Raw genomic sequence first — 14,708 nt, forward strand, 5'->3', positions numbered from 1 at the left:
CTCAGTGGTTCTGTAAGAAGTCCACTTTTAATGAGGTTTACCAATGTGTCTTTTTCTCTCCCCTCTCACCGTTAGGTAACCAATGGTCAAGGTGAAAACAAGATGAAAAATTTACCCGTGCCTGTGTATCTCAGACCTCTAGATGAAAAAGATACATCAATGAAGGTAAGTTCATTATGAAGTTAAAGGAGATATTTCCTAAACTCTGGATAAGTTTTTTTTCCTAAAACCAAAAAAATTTAAATACTACTTCTATTGTTCATTTTATAGTTTTAGACTATATTAAATACCTACATATACAGCCATTAGTTATTTTAAGGAAAAATGAAAATAACTAGAATGTTAAGAAAAGTAAGAAACCGTGAAAAGAAAAGTGTTTTCTTCGCATTTCTAGATTTAATACCCTTTTCTTTTTCCCCCACCTGAGAAGCTGTGGTGTGCTGTTGGAGTCAATTTATCTGGTGGGAAGACCAGAGACGGTGGCTCTGTTGTTGGAGCAAGTGTATTTTACAAGGATGTTGCTGCTTTGGATACAGAAGGCAGTAAACAGCGAAGTGCATCTCAGAGTAGCTTAGATAAGTTAGATCAGGAACTTAAGGTAAGTGTATGTTAACATTTGATCTGGTTTATGAGACTATTAGTTTAGCTCCTTGGTTCAGAGTTTACTTCTGGTCCAACTTCTAATTGGGATTACTATGCCTTTGCTTACTCTCCCTCACCACCCTTTTAAGTCACTTTTATTGAGGTATAATTTATATACAATAAGGTGTACACTTGAAACGGGTACAGGTCACAGTTTTGACAAATGTGTACACCTAGGTAATCACTACCACAATCACAACGAAAGAACATTTTTTATCACTGATCTGCTCTAACTGCTAGGTTTTTAATCTATTAATTAATATAGATGTATTTTTACCCTTACAAATAATCTGGAAATAAATTTTGAAATAGTATTGCCCTTTACTGTAACAGCACAGTCATATGAACATTTGTACACACATATCATTTTAAATATTCATTTTCCTTACTTTGTCTACTCAGGAACAGCAGAAGGAGTTAAAAAATCAAGAAGAGTTATCCAGTCTAGTCTGGATCTGTACCAGTACTCATTCAGCTACAAAAGTTATCATCATTGATGCTATTCAACCGGGCAACATCCTGGACAGTTTCTCTGTTTGCAACTCTCATATTCTGTGCATTGCAAGTGTACCAGGTAAGAGTGAGGCGTGCCTCTCTCTGGCCCTTCCATCCCTTCCCTCCATGCACACCTCCTTCCTGACAGGATCTGATTTGGCTGCTGGAGGTGTGGTTATGTACCTTGTTGTCATGGAGTATGTTCTAGTTGGGGAAGATTGGAAATAAACTGGAACCATTGAAAAAATAAGGTATTTTCAGATAGTGAAAAATGCCATGAAGAAAATAAAACAACAGTAATGTGAGAAGAAGGTAACTAGGAGGCAAGGGCAAGGGGCTATTTAGATTGATTAACAAGGGAAGGTCTTCTAAAGTTCTGGATTCAATATATGATATTAAGACATTAATTTAAAAATTAAAGAGGTTTGTGATACAGCCATACAATGGAATGTTATTCAGCCATAAACAGGATTGAAGGTTTTTATTTTATTTTATTTTTTTATTGCAGTAAGAACACTCAATATGAGGTCTACCCTCTTACCAAATTTTTACGTGGACAATACATTATTGTTTACTACAGGTAGATGTTCTGGTACACGCTGTAACATGGATGAGCCCTGGGAACATTGTGTTAAAGGAAATAAGCCAGACACAAATGGACAAATAGTGTATGATTCCACTTATATGCAATACCTAGAATAGGCAAATTCACAGAGACAGAAATAGAATAGAGGTTACCAGGGACTGGGGTGAGGGAGGCAAGAATGAGGAGTTATTATTTAATGAGTACAGAGTTTTATGTGGGGCAATGGAGAAGTTTTAGAAATAGCAGTGATGGCTACAAAACATTGTGAATGTAATTAATGCCACTGAATTGTACACTTTAAAATAGTTTAAATGGCAAATTTTATGTTATATTTTACTACAATAAAAATTTTTAATGTGATATGAATAAAAATTTTCTAAATAAACTGAGGAAGTTTATCTTTATATCATAAATGCTTTGTTTTAAAATGTTTTACTCATACCTAAGTCACTGTATACACTTAGGGTATTTAATTTTTAACAGTAGTGGATAAAAGTCTATATTTCAAATAGTAATCTTGATCATTAAACATTTTTTTCTGCTGACTTGTCAGATATATATATATATATATATATATATAATTAGATTGTTTTTAACCTTTTGGCTGCTGAGGAGCTCATTAAGAACAGAAGTGTCATTTTTGACATTTTCGTGGTGTTTATTTGCACTTACTTGTATTACTAGAAGAATTATATTTTTAAGTACCTTTCCATTTTGTGAAGATAAGTTTAAATAAACTTAATGCTACCTGTATTCACGTAGCTGTATATCTCACCTGCGCACTCTCATTTCAAATCTATGGTTGCTTTAGTGGAAAAAATGCTATTTATAGGAGTTTACTTAGCTATTAAAAGAAGGTTTATATTCCCTTTCAGGCGCACGAGAAACAGACTACCCTGCAGGAGAAGATCTTTTAGAGTCTGGTCAGGTAGACAAAGCGTCTTTATGTGGAAGCATGACAAGCAACAGCTCGGCAGAGACAGACAGCCTTTTGGGAGGCATCACAGTGGTTGGTTGCTCTGCAGAAGGTGTGACAGGAGCTGCCACTTCCCCTAGTACCAACGGTGCTTCCCCAGTGATAGAAAAAGCACCAGGTAAATCTATTCTCCTTACATGCCATCTGTATAGAGACTAAGGCTACCCCAGATGCCACATTGTGGGCTGAATTTAGATCTTAAGGTAACAAGGATGAAAGAGCTTGAAAGAAGTTGTAATGATGGCTAAAAGACATTAAGAATTCTCAATTTCATGATACAGCATGGAAGAGTGGGTGGGCGGAGTGGGATTCTGTAGTAGAGGTCTGTATGCCGAAATTATTGGAGGAGAAAAGCTCAGACTAGGAATAGTTAAGAGTGTTTTATTTACTTTGTAGAAATGGAACCAGAAAATAGTGAGGTTGATGAAAATGTTCCAACAGCAGAAGAAGCAACTGAAGCCACAGAAGGCAATGCAGGGTCAGCTGAAGATACTGCGGACAGTTCCCAAGCTGGTGTGTACACAGAGCATGTCTTCACAGATCCTTTGGGAGTTCAAATCCCAGAAGACCTCTCCCCAGTGTACCAGTCAAGGTATGACAATGGGTCAACAACTTAGGAAACTGGGCAAAGTGCACAAATAAAAGAAACCAAAATAATCTCAAACAGCTAAAATATTCCCACTAATTGGCATTATTGTGGCAGACTGCAAAGTGTTATTTCCTATCCCTGCTTTGTCTTCATTTATTCCCTTCCCTTCATCCTCTCTGGACATTTTCCCCACATTTCTTCTCTGTTCCTTACAACTTAAAAAAAAAAATCTTGTCTATAAAAGCACAATCATGTGTTGCTTTACAATGGGGATATGTTCTAAGAAAGGCAGCATTAGGTGATTTCATTGCTGTGCGAACATCACAGTGTACACTTACACAAACCTAGATGGTATAGCCTATTACTCCTAGACTACAAACCTGTACAGCATGTAACTGTCCCGAATACTGTAGGCAGTTGTAACACAATGGTAAAAATTTGTGTATCTAAACATATCTAAACATAGAAAAGGTTCAGTAAAAATATGGTATTATTTAATATAATCTTACAGAACCACCATTGTGTATGCAGTACACCACTGGACCACAGTGTCGTTTTGCAGCCTATGATTGTATATGGGTCAAAATCTTCTTGGTCATTTTCTCCTCTTGTATGATTTTTTAAAAAATTGTTGTACTTGCTGTCTTCCATTGTATTAGTAACTTTGTCATTTTAATCCCTACCCCTACTCTCACTTCCACTCCAGTTATCAGCAAAATTGGCCATGAAGTTTGAGTTATCTAAATGGGCTTGAATGAACTTTTTCTATTTAATTTTCATGCAAATATTTTATTAGAAAACAATTGGTTTTAGGCTCTTCCTTAAAGGGTTGGTTAACCTAGGCCCATTTTGTGAATTCTTTTATTTTCTTCCCTGCCTTTGCTAGATTCCCTCTAGATGGGGGCAGGAGTGTCTCTTTAAACTGGATCCTTTAATCTGTAAAGTTTAATATTCTTACTGTTAGTGTATAGAGCAGCCAAGAGTCAATTAACATCTATTAATTTAAAAATAAAGTCATGTATTGAAGTTTATAGTCCAGTTATACATCATTTACTAATTGTGCCCTGATGATTCAAAAGAAAGGTTTTGTGATAGAATATTAAGCATATTTCAGTTTATTAATTTATTTTAGGAAATTCTTTTTTTTTTTTTTTTGAGACAGAGTCTCTCTGTTGCCCAGGCTGGAGTGCAGTGGCACGATCATAGCTTACTGTAACCTCAAACTCCTGGTCTCTAGTGATCCTCTTGCCCTCAGCCTTCTGAATTAGCTGGGTCTGCAGGTGCACGCCACCACACCTGGCTAATTTTTCTATTTTTAGTAGAGACAGGGTCTCGCTCTTGCTCAGACTGCTCTTGAACTCCCGAACTCAAGCAATCCTCTTGCCTCGGCCTCCCAGAATGCTAAGGATTACAGGTGTGAGCCACCATGCTGGAAATTCTTTATATATCACCCTCCTGTGTGTGTGTGTTGGGGGGGCGCTTTAAAACAAACCATCCCTCCCTCCTCTCTCACTCCAAGAAGAAACTGTGGTACAATTCACAATAACTAAGGGAGAGCCATAATTATAGTCTGAGTATTAACTGCCGTATTTCATTACCATGTCTTACTCCCTTATTTGTACCTTGGGCCTCCTAGTTAATATTTCTGGTACAATTGTTGAAATATATTTGAGGTAAGCATTTAACTTTGAATTTTCTGGAATTTTAATGTTTGATTTTTTTTTTAAACTATAAACTGAAATGTAGAAATGTTCAGTCCCTGAAAACTATAGCTAAGCATACTCACATTTTTTTCCTTTTGCCTCACCTTCCCAGTAATGACTCAGAGGCATATAAAGATCAAATACCAGTATTGCCAAATGAACAAGACCTGGTGAGAGAAGAAGCCCAGAAAATGAGTAGTCTGTTACCAACTATGTGGCTAGGAGCACAAAATGGCTGGTAAGTGCCAACACTTTAAATATTAGAGTATCTTTATTCTTTTACTTTTGATTTTGGAATAAGAAGATAAGTAAAAGGTGGTCAACACAAATACAAACAAAAAGTGAGTATTAACGCAGAGGATTTTATATACCCACAAAATTTGAAATTATATTGCAATTACCACATAAACTGGGCTTGTATTGGTTCTGAATGGTAAACCATATGTTTTTTTTTTTTTTTTGGATCACAGAATGTTCCCTTTATATAATATTCTTGGAAGAAGAGGTAAATAAAATTTTTAAATCTGGGTTATCCAGAAATAGAAGATCCTGAACAGCACAGAAACAGAGAATGTTTGATGTATAAGGCTACAGTGTGGGCAGGGAAGCTGGGATTAAACTAATGTGTTTTGCTGCAGGGAGGGCCCAATCCCCAACATAGCTATTTAGTAGAGTTACTAGGAAAGGCAGAACAAATCACAGTGTGAAAGCTCAGAGGATAATCACATTACACAATTTGTTCACTTTCTAGTAGTATGAGGAGTTTTACAAAATTGTGCATTTCCAGAGGTTAAGCAAGGTTACTACAGGTTCAGCATCCCTAATCCAAAAATCCAAAATCTGAAACTTTTTTGAGTGCTGACGCTCACAGGTCATGCTCAAAGGAAATACTCATTGGAGCATTTTAGATTTCGGGTTTTCAGATTAAAGATACTCAACTGCTATGTATAATGCAGATATTCCATAATCTGAAAAAATCAGAAATCCAAAACAATTCTGGTCCCAAGCATTTTGGATGGGATACTCAACCTCTAGTATGTCTTTTCCATATGGGTCCAATACTATAAAATGAGGGGTTGGCAAACTTAAATGTTGACTATGTTCCGATATAACTTTGTTTATGGGCCCTAAAATTCGAATTTCATATAAATCTCCCCTGTCATGGAATACTCTTGATTTTTTTCCCCAACCATTTAAAAACGTAAAAACTATTCTTAGTTTTCAGGCTGTGTGAAAACAGGTGGCAGGCTGGATTTGGTCTGTAGGCCACAGTTTATCACCCCCTATGTGGACCACTTTGTCAAACAAAAGTTATAGTGTAGTGGAGAAGTAAGGTAATTCCAAAAGAGGGCTTTAGCCAAGGACTCTAAAGCGTGGGGTGCCCTGAAACTAACTGACTATGCACTGTACTAGTTCTTGCTTTTCAGTCTTCCTATGTTTCTGTTTGTGCCTCGGGCCTACCTTTACTCTCATTTTTGTTTTCCGACCATTGTACCAAAGCAGCAGCAAAATCTGTACATTATTCTTTTTCCTCCTGAATGAACTTTGTGGTTATTATGGGGTTTAAGCAGTGTCTTGATGTTCTCTATGCCTTACCAGTCTTGACTTTGTTCTTGCAGTTTGTATGTCCATTCATCTGTAGCCCAGTGGAGGAAATGTCTCCATTCCATTAAACTTAAAGATTCGATTCTCAGTATTGTGTAAGTTTTATTTTTGAAATTCTTCCTGTTAAAACTATGTATTTTGGTATAAACTAGATTTTAAGACTTCTGAAGCTAAGATGCATTTCATGACTAAGTCAGTATCCAGGTTGTTTGCCTTTTTTAAACCCTTTTTATGGAACTAGAGAAGTTGAGTGAGAATGAAATTCTGTAACAAAAATTAAAACAGAAAACTAAGTAGAAGAAAAAACTTGCCAGATTGATTCCTTAACCATACTAGTTCTTTAGTCCTTCAGGGAGAGAACCAATACCTATTAATTTATATTTGTTTTAAAATATTATTGATAGTTTGTGAATATGTTGATCTAGTTGATCTAGTCTTTTTCTATATGGTGACTAGCAAAAATCAGAGAGTCCATAGGGCTGACTCTGTTAGTTCCACTCAAGGTGTGTGTCTCTGGTCTGTGGACTTTGTTGTTGACCGTCTGTAATGAGAGCAGGAGCTCGGGCCAGAAAATGAAATAACTGAGATTCCACAATGCTACTTATGTAGTTCAGCTGACATTTTTTCATGCAGGATATTCACAATGAAGAAAGCAGTGTATTCATTTATGTTCTGGTGTAAGCTCCTCATCTCGTCACAGATTGGTCCTTTATAAGGCTTTGAACAAGTTCAGTGGCATATAGTCCCTTCTGTATTCCTGAATGGAGAGTTCTGAAATCCCTTTTCCTGTTTGCAGACACGTGAAAGGAATTGTTTTAGTGGCCCTGGCTGATGGCACCCTTGCAATCTTTCACAGAGGAGTTGGTGAGTGGTTATGAATAACTTTTTGCTTTGCAAAGCATTTTCAGCAGATTGACTTTATGGTTTGAAGAAATAATACTTAGTAGAAGAAAGAATAAAGGTTTAAGCTGAATACTAACAATGTATAAGGCCTGGCGTGATGGCTCCAATCTGTAATCATAGCACTTAGGGAGGCCAAGGTAGGAGAATCACTTGAGGCCAGGAGTTTGAGACCAGCCTGACAACATAGGGAGACCCCGTCTCTACAAAAAATAAACATTGCCCTGGCGTAGCAGTGTGCACCTGTAGTCCTAGGTATTTGAGAGGCTGAGCCAGGAGGATCACTTGAGCCCAGGAGTTTGAGGTTGCAGTGAGCTGCAAGTACACTACTGTACTCTAGCTCAGGTGACAGAGCAAGTCCCTCTCTCAAAACAAAACAAAACAAAACCATCCAAAAGACCCAAAACAATGTGTGACATCAGTTAGTATAGTAGTGCCTATGTGGAGGTATACATTAACAGTATACCTCAGGGAAAGCCTGGGCGATGTGGCTCATGCCTGTAATCCCAGCACTTTGGGAAGCCGAGGCAGGAGGATCGCTTGAGGCCAGGAGTTCAAGGCTGCAGTGAGCTATGATGACACCATTGCACTCCAGCCTGGGTGACAAAGCAAGACCCTGTCTTGAAAAAATAAACAACATAACTCAGGGAAAATATATTTACCATAATGAACAAGCAGTTCAGCATGTTCTGGTACTCTTATATAATGTGATATAGAAGCATTTGTTTTTCATTTGTATACTTATTCAATCAGGAGAAATTTGGTGAGGATATTTTTTTCTGGTCCTTTTTTTTTTTTTTTTTTTTTTTGAGACATAGTCTTGCTCTGTCACCCTGGCTAGAGCACAGTGGCATCATGATAGCTCACTGCAATCTCAAACTCCTGGGCTTAAGCAATTCTCCTGCCCGAGTAGCTGGGACTACAGGTATGAACGACCATGCCTGGCTATATTCTATTTTTTGTAGAGATGGGGTCTTACTCTTGCTTAGGCTGATCTCGAACTCCTGACCTCAAGTGATCCTCCTGCCTTGGCCCCCGGAGTGCTAGGATTATGGACGTGAGCCACTGGGCCCGGCCATAGTCCCATGTTTTAAAAATAGTTTGGATCCACTTACATTTGGAGTTCTTAAAAATAATTTTTAATTGCATAAGATTTAATCATTTTCATATCACATTACTTGTATTATTCCCCTTTAACCATTATTTTATCTATAAATGAAGGGGTGATGGTATCAGGAAACATACCTTGAATAATTAAATTAAGGGCATTTAGTTCTAAACTTCTTTGTATATGTTGTCAACCAAAAATACTTCATTTCCTACCCACTAGGTTGGTAGATCAGGGAAACATTATGAAACATAGATGATATGCAGAATTTGGATTTTAGAAAGACTCTTCCCAATGTCTCATATCCTTTTGGGCTTGGAGAAATGTGGGGTAGATGATAGTTAGGTGCCTTTGTAATTGATTAGTACCTAGAGATTGCTGGTTAATGACTCCGTATCATCAAAGAGTGAGAGGGCTCTGTTTTACCTTGTTCAGGCCCTTTATAGACTTTATCTGTATCTAATCCTCACAACAACTTATGAGGACGGTTCTGCTGTCATCCTCATTTTATAGATGAGGAAACTGGGGCACAGAGCATTTCAGTTCATGGTCACTCAGCTAGTAAGTGGAAGAGCCTAGAAAAAACGGAATAAAAAATGTTAGGTAAACTGAATCCAAAATTATATTGACAGAACAAGAAAAACAAAATACATTTAGTAAGAATCAATGCAAAGCCCTACATTTGGGTTCAAAAGAGCAAGATGGGGGAAGTAAGTCTGAAGAATGAGAATTATCTAAAGGTTGACTGTAAACTCAATATGACTTAGTTAATGCCTTAAGCCTCATGAAAATAAAGTGTCCAAAACAGGAATGGTGATAATCTTGCTCTTCTACGCTAGGTAAGAGTATATTCAACGGACTTCAACAAAATAGATTAGGATGCAGGGTCTATAAACTGTGATGGGTACAAAGCACATGCCAGAGATGCTTGGTTTTGAAAGGAGAAGACATAGGACTGTAACAGAGAAGTTTGGACTGAATTTATTCTTGGGTTTCTCCTGGGCAAAACTGCAGACCAATGGGTGATTACATACAAGGAGGCAGGCTTTAGCTAGGTATGGGGAATATTTTTCAGACATTTATAGCTGTCTGAAAATAGAACAGCTGCTTTGTGAGGTAGCTCTTTCACTGAAATTGTTCAAGCAAAGCTAACAAACCAAAGCAGGCTTCTGGAGGTTGGTTCTCATTCGTATTTCTATTATCACTAAATATATAGTATGCACAATCCCTGAAGTGTTAGTAATGAGTTGCCTCAAATACATCAAAATGCAAGTGAGTGAGATAATATCCCCCAAATAAACTTAAGTCCATTCTAATTCTAAGAATATTATTACAAACAGATAACTATATCACTGCTTTTGGGAGCAGTTTTTTTTTTTTTTTTTTTAAGGCAGAGTCTTGCTCTGTTGCCCAGGCCAGAGTCCCATGACATCATCCTAGCTAACAGCAACCTCAAACTTCTGTGCTTAAGCGATCCTCCTGCCTCAGCCTCCCGAGTAACTGGGACTTACAGACATGCACCACCACACCCAGCTAGTTTTTTCTATTTTTAGTTGCTTGGCTAATTTCTTTCTATTTTTAGTAGAGATAGGGTCTCACTCTTGCTCAGCCTGGTCTCAAACTCCTAACCTCAAGCAATCCTCCCACCTCGGCCTCCCAGAGTGCTAGAATTACAGGGCATGAGCCACCACACCCAGCCTTGAGAGCATTTTTAAAGGGGGTTGGGTGTCGGGTTGGATCCGATGACCTTTAAGGTCTCTTCCAACTTTGCAGATTATAGAATAAGAGAACCCAGTCTCTACAAATAAAAAGTATATGTAATACATGGTATTTTGGTTGCCTCATCACTAAGTTTAATTATAGAACCAAATAGAATGTTTCTTGTGTTGAAATCAAGTAAAAGGTGGTATGCGTTAACTATAATCTATTTCTTATTTTAAAGATGGGCAGTGGGATTTGTCAAACTATCACCTCTTAGACCTCGGACGGCCTCATCATTCCATCCGATGCATGACTGTCGTCCATGACAAAGTCTGGTGTGGCTATAGGAACAAAATCTATGTGGTTCAGCCAAAGGCCATGAAAATAGAGGCAAGTTAGCCTATGTTTTCTGTACTTACTCAATTTGTATTACTCAAAGACTATACGACTATAACTATTTTCAGCTTCTTTAGAAATTGTTTTCTTAATCTTTGTGTTTTAGGACACTTCAGCAATATATTTGGGTGTCTTAGCTTTCCGTATTGCTTTCAGCTCTTGCCACCTTTGATTGTGAGAATAGGAAGGTTTTTTTTAAAAGGAAGGAGGATTCACATAAGAATATTTAAACATGTGTCTGCATTTGTATCCTTAGAGTTAATACATGTTTTATTTGAATACATGGTTCTTGATAGGTTTAATTACATAAGGATTGGTTGAGAAAAAGATTCCCGAGTCCCCACCCCTACCATGTGTATCCAGCCACATCCACATATGTGTCTCAGACCAAGAAATGAGTGGAAATTGGTTGTAAAAACAAAAATCTTTTAGCATTGTTTTCTTATAATTTTTTTGCCACAATACACAAATTCATTCTAATTGTTTAAAAAATTTACAGCAGGTGAAAATTATCCTTCTCCCCTGCCCCAAATCGAATTCTCTTTCTTGGAAGGCCCAAAGCTAACCATTTGGTGTTTATTTTTCATATCTATTCTTTATATCCAGATATATATACAGGTTGAGTATCCCTTATTTGAAATTCTTGAGACCAGAATGTTTTGGATTTTAGATTTTTTAGGATTTTGAAATATTTGCATATACATAATGAGATATCTTGGGGATGGGACCCAAGTCTAAATGTGAAATTTATCTATGCTTCTTATATACCTTATACACATAGATTGAAGGTAATTTATACAATATTCTTTTTTTTTTTTTTTTTTTTTTTGAGACGGAGTGTCACTTTGTTGCCCTGGCTAGAGTGAGTGCCATGGCGTCAGCCTAGCTCACAGCAACCTCAAACTCCTGGGCTTAAACGATCCTACTGCCTCAGCCTCCCAAGGAGCTGTGACTACAGGCATGTGCCACCATGCCCGGCTAATTTTTTCTATATATATTTTAGTTGGCCAGATTATTTCTTTCTATTTTTAGTAGAGACGGGGTCTCGCTCTTGCTCAGGCTGGTCTCGAACTCCTGACCTCGAGCGATCCGCCCACCTCTGCCTCCCAGAGTGCTAGGATTACAGGCGTGAGCCGTCTCGCCCGGTCTAATTTTATACAATATTCTTAATAATGTTGTTAATGAAGCAAAGTTAGTGTACATTAAACCATCAGAAAGGGAATGTATCACTATCTCAGTCACACATATGGATAATCTCTAGTTGTTTGGCATCACTGTCATTCCTGACTCAGAATTTATATGCTACCAGTAAGCAATCATTTTCTTATACTTTCTCACACATAAAAACTTAACAGTAAAAAATAAGGAATGCCATTAGTACAGTAAAAAAAATAATGTGTTCCAGATAATTTATACTGTCATGTTGGCACTCAAAAAGTTTCTGATTTTGGAGCATTTTGGATTTCAGATTTTTGGATGAGGGATGCTCAGCCTATACACACACATACGCAGCAATGTGGGTTCCTTTTTTTAAAATTACAAATAAGATCTTACTTCATGTATTGCTCTATGTCAACGCAAAATCCAGAGAGCAAAATCTTTCTGTTGAACACTGTTACATAGTGTGGATATGTCAGTATTGTGCCAATATTGCTTTCATAAATTGATATTCTGTATAGTGCTAGGTCCAACATCCTGTGGTTCATTTTGTTTTGCATTCTAGGATGAAAGCAACTGTGTATGTAAGAGTAATCATATGTTTAGTATATAATATTTATGCTTCTCTTTAATAAATAAGTCTGCCAAATTGTGCAAATTAACAGTTTTAAAATATGAACTCCTGTGTAATAAAAGTAACTTTGTGATTGGACAATCTCTCCTAGAAATCATTTGATGCACACCCCAGGAAGGAGAGCCAAGTGCGACAGCTTGCATGGGTGGGCGATGGTGTATGGGTCTCCATCCGTTTGGATTCCACGCTCCGTCTCTATCATGCACACACTTACCAACATCTGCAGGATGTGGACATTGAGCCTTACGTAAGCAAAATGTTAGGTAAGCTTCCAAAACATTTTGTCTTTGCCAATGAAAAAGAATGTTTTATTTATTTGCTTATATATTTTTAGAGATGCAGTCTCACGATGTTGCCCATGTTGGACTCAGACTCCTGGGCTCAAGGGTTCCTCCTGCCTCAGCCTCCAGAGTAGCTGGGACTATGGGTGCCCAGCACCACATTCAGCTCTTGTTTTATCTTTTTTATTTTGTTATTTATTTGTTTATTATATTTATATTTTTATTTTTGAGACAGGATCTCACTCTGTCACCCAGGCTAGAGTGCACTGGCATGATCATAGCTCACCGTAACCTCAAACACCTCCTGTCTCAGCTTCCCAAGTAGCTAGGACTACAGGTGTGCACCACCACGCCTGGCTAATTTTTTTATTTTTTTAAATTTTTGTAGAGACAGGGTCTCATGTTGCCCAGGCTGGTCTTGAACTCTTGGCCTCAAGCAATCCTGCCACCTCAGTCTCCCAAAGTGCTGGGATTACAGGTGTGAGCCACTGCACCTGGCTTTTGTTTTATTTTTAAATGGTCTAAAATGCTGTCTGGAACCAATGAGTAAGTTGCCTGAGGAATAGTGAACTTTTGTCACCAAAACTGTCAAACAGATGCTCCAGTCGATCCTGTGGTTCTTGACAGAAACCGGAATCATTTTTGACTCCCTCTCTCTTATTCCCCACATCTGATCCATCACTGGGGCCTGTCAAGTCTGTCTCCAAAAATATCTCAAATCAATTACTACTTTGTCTCGACCACTCTCCCCCTACCCCAAGCAACCATCCTTTCCCCTGGAAAAACCGTGAGCCTCCTAACTGGGCTCCCTGTTTCCACTCCAATCTGTTCTCTGCCTGGTAACTAATGTGCAAATATTACCTTGACATACCTCTACTCTTGCCTTTAGGTGAGGTGATATTTTGTCCCATGACTAGGAGAACTGACATGGGCTGGACCCCTCTCCTTGCTCACTCTCTTCTACCCATACTGACCCACACACAGCTCAACAAGCTCCTTCCCATTTCAGGATTCTTGTATGTGCTGTATCCTCTGCCTTGGATGCTCTTTGTCTCTTTTTACTTAGTTTTCAGATCATGGGCTATGTGTCATTCCAGGAGAGACCTTCGCTTAGGTCCTGTCATGCTATTTCTTTGCTGGCTTGTCATTACTATGATTGTACTGGTATTATGTGATTCGTCTTCACTGTCTTCCCCACAGATTTAAGCCCCATGAGGGGCAGGGACCATCTCTGTCTTATTTTCTGCTATATCCTTATCACCTAACCCAGAGCTATAGACTATTAGGGATGTCATAAATTATTCCTTTAATGATGAAAGGTTGAACTGGATCAGTAGTTTTTAACTTTTTTAGGGTTCCTGCCCTCAGAGAACCTAATTATAGTTATGACTCTCCCTAGATTCAGGCATGTATGTACACACAAACACAAACTAATTTCAGGGTTATACTTTGACTATGGGTTAAAGGTTTCTAGCTTAAACTGAATGGTAGTAAAGGGTCCTTGTAACCTGTGGTTCTATGAACATGCCCTCAGTTGTTGTAGGTAGAACTTATGAATGACTAATACTATCTGTCTTAAATGTATTGTCTGTTTAATAATTTGCCTCTCATGTCACTGAAAATAAGATCAGTTGTAAAAGTTCACTTCAAATATTATACAAAAATGCATCCATTTTCCCTAAATTATTTATATCCTAATATTTCTAAACTGCTTTAGAACCTAAATGTATAAACAAGGGGAAAAGTGCAGGTTTTGTTAGCAAAGGTTGTTTTTATCTGTGCAAAGAAATTTACAACAAACTAGAACTTTTTCAGCTTTTAAAATCAAAGGACATTTGATTTCCCAATCTAGTAAACTCTGTTTTTTGTTGGAATTTTTTGTTTTGTTTTGTGTTTTGGTTTGGTTTTGCAGCTGCTAAATTAAATCCTCTGTC

At 37.8% G+C, this 14,708-nt stretch overlaps 1 protein-coding gene across 8 annotated transcripts in view; it reads left to right on the plus strand.

The window, feature by feature from the left end:
* The window catches only part of SPAG9 (sperm associated antigen 9), a 132,973-nt gene that overhangs the window by 107,128 nt on the left and 11,137 nt on the right, over window positions 1-14,708 (plus strand). For 7 of the 8 annotated variants that reach the window (XM_045526945.1, XM_045526947.1, XM_045526948.1 and 4 more), the window contains 10 exons: window positions 76-165; window positions 431-598; window positions 1,045-1,216; window positions 2,599-2,817; window positions 3,096-3,291; window positions 5,104-5,229; window positions 6,611-6,691; window positions 7,393-7,460; window positions 10,547-10,695; window positions 12,585-12,756. In XM_045526945.1, the coding sequence (XP_045382901.1) occupies window positions 76-165; window positions 431-598; window positions 1,045-1,216; window positions 2,599-2,817; window positions 3,096-3,291; window positions 5,104-5,229; window positions 6,611-6,691; window positions 7,393-7,460; window positions 10,547-10,695; window positions 12,585-12,756 (1,441 nt within the window). The remainder of the gene's footprint in view (window positions 1-75; window positions 166-430; window positions 599-1,044; window positions 1,217-2,598; window positions 2,818-3,095; window positions 3,292-5,103; window positions 5,230-6,610; window positions 6,692-7,392; window positions 7,461-10,546; window positions 10,696-12,584; window positions 12,757-14,708) is intronic. The other variant, XM_045526949.1, reaches the window with a different exon arrangement.

Source organism: Lemur catta, chromosome 15 (assembly GCF_020740605.2).
Source record: "Lemur catta isolate mLemCat1 chromosome 15, mLemCat1.pri, whole genome shotgun sequence".
NCBI lineage: Eukaryota > Metazoa > Chordata > Mammalia > Primates > Lemuridae > Lemur > Lemur catta.